The sequence below is a fragment of the Thermobia domestica genome, chromosome 17, assembly GCF_964235325.1.
Source record: "Thermobia domestica chromosome 17, izTheDome1.hap1.1, whole genome shotgun sequence".
In the NCBI taxonomy this organism is placed as follows: Eukaryota; Metazoa; Arthropoda; class Insecta; order Zygentoma; family Lepismatidae; genus Thermobia; species Thermobia domestica.
This window is the reverse complement of record NC_137470.1, coordinates 146,760,892-146,767,326: the sequence shown is the minus strand read 5'-3', so window position 1 is coordinate 146,767,326 and position 6,435 is coordinate 146,760,892. Positions and strand designations below refer to the sequence as shown.

General features: G+C 38.0%; 1 protein-coding gene across 1 annotated transcript; it reads left to right on the top strand.

Moving 5' to 3' along the window:
- The first annotated feature begins 452 nt into the window (after positions 1–452).
- Positions 453–5,183, top strand: LOC145673760 (uncharacterized). Its single transcript, XM_081743509.1, has 2 exons — positions 453–4,950; positions 5,054–5,183. Exon 1 carries the CDS (start codon positions 774–776, stop codon positions 4,674–4,676), a length of 3,903 nt encoding a protein of 1,300 aa, XP_081599635.1. The 5' UTR covers positions 453–773; the 3' UTR covers positions 4,677–4,950; positions 5,054–5,183.
- The last annotated feature ends 1,252 nt before the right edge of the window (positions 5,184–6,435 follow it).

The window sequence follows — 6,435 nt, the reverse complement described above, 5'->3', positions numbered from 1 at the left end:
TTACTGTTCGCAATGAAATCTCTCGTCATTATAGACGATTTATGTACGTTTATGTATTATGAGGGGTGCACGTCAACCATTTAGCTTAGTTTTGAAAAGAATATATGATAACGCGTGAGAATATTAAATTACAGAAAAGGCTTGACATGCCCCTGACGTGGAAAGCAAACCCACCGAGGCTTGAACCAGGGACTTCCACGTCCGAACCATGTACGCTAACCGCTTAGTCACAATAATAATAAAAAAATACGCTATACAGATTTTGTTTCGACAATTACGTATGTGTATCGTTAATGTTTGATGAGTCTCTTCAACTTGCAAACGCATCATTTAAAGGTCGTTGTGAGTAGAAAAAATGCTGACGCGTACTTTGTCACATCTCAGTACTGTTGAAACATTCATTCATTTCATGCATTCTTTTTATCACTATAGAATGGTAGGTCAGTTAAATGCCGATGTAGTGCTCTCGAGTTTGACAGCAATAAAACACTCATTTCAGTAACATAATTATTTTTTAAAAAAACTTTGATTTCTAGTACACGTGCTTTCATAATGAGATTCTGAACGTCACCGCCAGGAATCAAACTCAGGACCTTTACATGAATTGCTTAGTTAAGAATTTATCATAAACGTTATGATTTCCTGTTTATCAGGTGATTAAGATTTTTCTTTCTTCTTTTCTTTTGTAGTAAATTCACGCTGCTCAATTCCTTTTTCCCATTACATATTTGTTTTACCGTAATTGTACCTGTTTGTTTTCTCCTTTCATTAACATGGCCGAATCGGGTTTTACTGTTCGCAATGAAATCACTCGCCATTATAGACGATTTAACATCGAGGGCAGAATGCTCGAAATTCAATTCAACGCACCACCCGTAGGAACCGATATCATACAGTATGTACATAATAGTTTCCAAGCAATGCTGGACCATTTGTTAGCCAATGTCGACGATGAGGCGATGGTTGGTTTATCCGTAATATCACCACGGAACACGAATAAACCGTTTTGGGTGAGTTTTCGCCAAGCACGAAACTTGACACTGGAAACGATGTGGGCCTCGTTCGAAAGAGTGTTACAAAGTAACAATGCATTTCTCCTGCACGAGCCATTCACCGTTCATTTTCATCGTGTCGATATTCCACGTGGCTATGGCGGTTTGCGGCAAGGAGTACTTCAAAACGAAGAATTGTTACGTTGCAAAAAAGGGATTGTACGTGTAAAAAATCAAGATTCAAGGTGCTTGGCGTACGCCCTTGTTATTGCTATTGGCCTGAAAAAATACAAGAATACAGATATGAAACGACATAAGCAATATAAAAATCAGAGAAAATGTATTGTGGACGATGAAGTGGATGCGCTATGTGCAAATGCAGGAGTGAATTTGGATCATGGTGCCAGTGTAAATGAAATACGACAATTCCAGGCATACCTTAAAGAATATAAAATTACTGTGTATACTAGTTTCACAGGCCATGACATCATGTACGAGGGGCCCAATGATGAAAATCGCACTCCCATAAATTTGATTTGTTTGGCTGGCCATTTTGACATCATCCAATCTTTAACTGCTTGTTTTGCAACCAAGTTCTACTGTGAAGCGTGCCATAAAAAGTATAGTGAACGTAACAGACATGTGAAAAATTGTCCTGTAACGTGCTCCAAATGCTTACAGAGACCTCTATGCGACAAGAACCAAACGCCGATATTATGCAAAGACTGCAATCGTCAATTTTATGGGGAAGAATGTTTTAACAATCATCGTAATATTGTATATCATCATGGGGAACCTGTATGCAAAATGGTGCAGCAATGTACTAAATGTTACAGAGTTTATTCTTTTGTACGAAGTGGACAACGCATGCATGATTGTAATGAGATCTTTTGCAATGTTTGTAAGAAGATTGTTCCAGGATCCCATCAATGTTTTATGCTTCCCGATCGCCAATGCTTGAAACCTGGTGTTCCTTCACTCATGCACGCAAAGAAAGCCTTGTTGATATTCTATGATATAGAATCTATGCAGGACACGAATATTGGCGATAATACGTATGTACACATTCCAAATTTATTGGTTGCAGAACAAGTATGTTATGCATGTGTTGAAAACAATAATATCCAGCAGTCTTGCAGTACGTGTGGTCAGCGCCAGCATATTTTCCAAGGAGAGGATCCAGTTTATGATTTTCTTCAGTACTTGCGGGAACGGCGTCCCAATATAAATAGGATTTTCTGTGTCGCGCACAACGCTAAGGGATACGATGGACATTTCATCCTAAAGACCATGGTAGAACAATGCCAATGGAGACCTGACGTCATATTAAATGGGACCAAGATACTGAGTTTAACGTTGAATAATCTGACGTTCATTGACTCGTTGAACTTCCTACCTATGGCATTAAGTAAATTGTCAAAAGCGTTCAATTTACCCGCAACCAAAGGCTACTTCCCGCATTTCTTCAACACCAAGGAGAATCAATCGTATATTGGACCACTTCCAGAAACAAAGTATTATGGTGCAGATGAAATGGCCGTCGAAGACAGAAACAAGTTCATGCAGTGGTACAACGATCATCGTAATGACACGTTTGATTTCCAGAAAGAAATTCTCAAGTATTGTATTCAAGATGTCAATGTACTGCGACAAGCATGCGTTTCGTTTATGACGTCATTTGAAACAGAAACCAAAGTGAATCCCTTCTTGGAGACGATCACGATTGCAAGTGCTTCCAATTTAGTATTCCGCCGGAATTTCCTTAAACCCAACACCATAGGAATTCTACCGGCACATGGCTATCGATGGAGAAGTACCCAATCGATCGCTGCAATGCAATGGCTGGCCTACATTGAAAAAACCGAAGAAAAACAAATCTTACATGCGGCCCGACAAAAAGAAGTGTTTATTGCGGGATTCCATGTTGATGGTTACTACCAAGATCCTGAGACGTTAGAGGAGCACATCTACGAGCATGCCGGCTGTTTTTACCACGGGTGTAAAGTATGTTTTACTACAGGCCGTAATCAGCCCATCTACAGCAATCCAGAAGACACCATGGAATTCCGTTATGAACGAACGCAACGCAAAAATGCAAGACTGCGTGAATTGGGGTACATTGTACATGAAATGTGGGAGTGCGAATTTAATCAGTTCTTAAAACAAAATCCTGCAATGGCGACGTATCTGAAGAATCACCCGTACATGAACCGCAGACCATTAAATCCAAGAGATAGCTTTTTTGGAGGAAGGACCAATTGTGTGAAATTGTACCACCAAGTCGACGAAAAAGTGGGGGAAGTAATAAAATATTACGATATTGTCTCACTTTATCCTTACATAAATAAGTGTGCTAAATACCCGGTAGGCCATCCACGAATTTATCTACAGGGTGATGAAAATATACCACCAATAAATAAAGTCAATGGTCTGATCAAAATGACGATATTACCAAGTCGCCATCTTTATCATGGTCTCCTGCCTTACCGATGTAACAAGAAACTACTCTTTCCACTGTGTGCTGCGTGTGCCGAAGAAATGAACCCAGACCCTACAGCAACGTGTACGCACAACGACCAGGAGCGATGCCTCACTGGAACATGGGTATCATATGAAATCCAGAAAGCAGTAGAATTGGGATATCAACCAGTGGAAATTTTTGAAATTTGGGACTATGACATTGAACAATATGATCCCATCACGAAAACAGGTGGCTTGTTCACGGAATATATCAATACATTTTTGAAATCGAAAATGGAAGCGTCTGGCTGGCCCAGTTCCTGTGTCAGCGAAGAAGACAAATCAAAATTCATACAAACCGTCCTGGAGCGTGAAGGTATTGCATTGGATCCGACCAAAATTGAAAATAATCCTACACGAAGAAGTTTATCTAAGCTCTGTTTGAACTCATTATGGGGAAAGCTTTGCCAAAGATCAAACTTTAGCCAGACCACAATTATTGACCGGCCGGAAGAATTTTATGAAAAACTCACTTCCCCCGACATTAAACTCCATCAAATTGTACCCATCAATGATACGATGTTGTATGCGTTCTGGGAGTACAATGAACATGTGCCTGTTCAAAACCGAAACACCAATGTCGTGTTAGGTGCATTTACAACATGTCAGGCACGTCTGGAACTGTACAAGTACCTGGAAATGTTGCAGGAACGTGTTTTATATTTCGACACGGATTCTGTGATATTTACGGAGAAGCCCGGGGAGCCAACCATTGAACCTTCAACGTACTTGGGATGCTTATCGAATGAGATGGAGTCTTACGGACCACGAGCATACATCAAAACATTTGTCAGTGGAGGACCAAAAAATTACAGCCTAGAAATATACAATCCGGATACCAACGTCACCAGTTACATATGCAAAATTAGAGGATTTACATTAAATTACAATGCAGGACAACAATTAAATTTCAATACGCTAAAAGAAATGATTACAAATCAATGCCGTGGACAAGTCACCATCACTATCCCCCATAAGATATGCAGGACCAAAGACCATACCATCGTCACACGCAAAGAAGAAAAAATGTACAGTATCCAGTACACAAAACGTCGATTTAAAGAATTCAATTCCTACGATACGGTTCCGTACGGGTACGTTAAAAAACAGAAGATGGAACTGGAAAAAGAAGATGAAGAAGAAAAAACTGTAAATACCCAATAAGGCCGCCATTTCTTTTTTCCTTTTCCTTTTTTTCCACTCCTTAACCACAAAGCAGCAACACCAAGAAGAAAATGAAGTACCCACAAGAGTTCATAAACCATCAACAACACCATCAGTGGAAGAAATGTAGTCATCTCGTACCGAAGGAGGAACCTTGACCATAAAGGAGCAACACCTAGAAAATGCAATACCCAGAAAAAGTTCGTAAACCACCATCAGTGGATGAAATGTACCCGAGGAGGAAGATGAGCCTAAACAGATCCATCATTTACGAGTAAGTTTTATTTCTCTCTTATCAATATTGACTCATTTTTATTGTTTCAGGAAAAAAAAGAGAATTCATAAAGTAATCCATTGTTTCTTCTTTTTCTTTACAGGATACGTCTGCAACATTCGAAGATGATGATACGTCCAACATATTCATTAAACTAGATCCTGTATTTATTATGTTAATAAACATGTATGAGAAGAGCACATACCTTTCGTTAAAATACAACAAGTTGAAAAAAAAAATATGTTTTATTATTTCTTGAAACCCTGAACACTTGTTTTCAAATCATGGTAATCTTGAAAATTTAAGGTGGAAAATATATTCAAGATTTGGTTTACATGATTTTGTTCGAAAAAATAATTAAAGAATTTTTTTAGTGTCCAAAATTTGGTTTTTAATTTAGTTCAAAAAATTGATTTGAAAACTTTCAAATGTGGTTTACAACTTTAGTTCGAAACTTGTTTTTAAAAATTGGTTCGAAAATTTTTTGTTTAAATTTTTTTCGTTCGAAAAATGTTTGTTTAATTTTTTTTAGTTTGAAATTTATTTGTAATTTTTGTTTCGAAATTTTTTTTGTTCGAAAATTTTTTGTTTGAAACTTTTTTTTGTTTCAAAATTTTTAGTAACAAACTTTTTTTGGTTCGAAAATTTTTAGTTTTGAAATTTTTTTTTAGTTCGAAAAATTTTTAGTTTAAAATTTCTTGCACTCTGCGGAACCGTTTCGAAAAGAATCGGAACAGTTTAGGTAAGAAAAATCTGGCAACATTGTTTCCATCAATGAAGCGCTTACTGAGCAATAAATCGCTTAAACTCACAACAATGTGTTATAAGAAATCTACAAGCGACACCTCTCTTTCACCATTGTTACTTCCAGAGACATAGGCTGCTAATTCAAGGACATGATCTCCATCAAGGTAAGAATCATCTTATCTGTCAAAGAGGGAACGATAATATTTAATGTAAACTTCAGTACAATATCATACCATAAAAGGGTTATTTAAGGATGGGTTGAACCCTCCACGGGAACTTTAAGGATAACCATAAAAAGGGGAACTAAATTCTAAAATCCAGGATCACCGACATATCGCTCTATATTTCACTCATGGGCTGTGGGGGTACTAAGATCATGTGACTTCTATCAACCAATCAAAATTGATGTACCAAAACATTGATCTTACCCATAAAAGGAAACAAATGAGTGAGGGGTTTTCCCACGTATTCTGTTCACCGTGTGATGGGTCTAAAATCATGTGACCTCTGTCGGCCAATCAGAATCGAGATACCAAAGTATACATCAGAAAGGACACCCTAATTTCAAAAATCCTAGGATCTAAAATCACGTGATCTCTATCATCCAATCAGAATCAAGGTACCAAAGCACTCATCTTACCCGTAAAAGGAAACGAATTAGTAATGGATTTCCCCGCAAGGGTAAAACATGACGTCATACCATGTGACCTGTTCAGCGTGTAGCGGGTCTAAGATCAT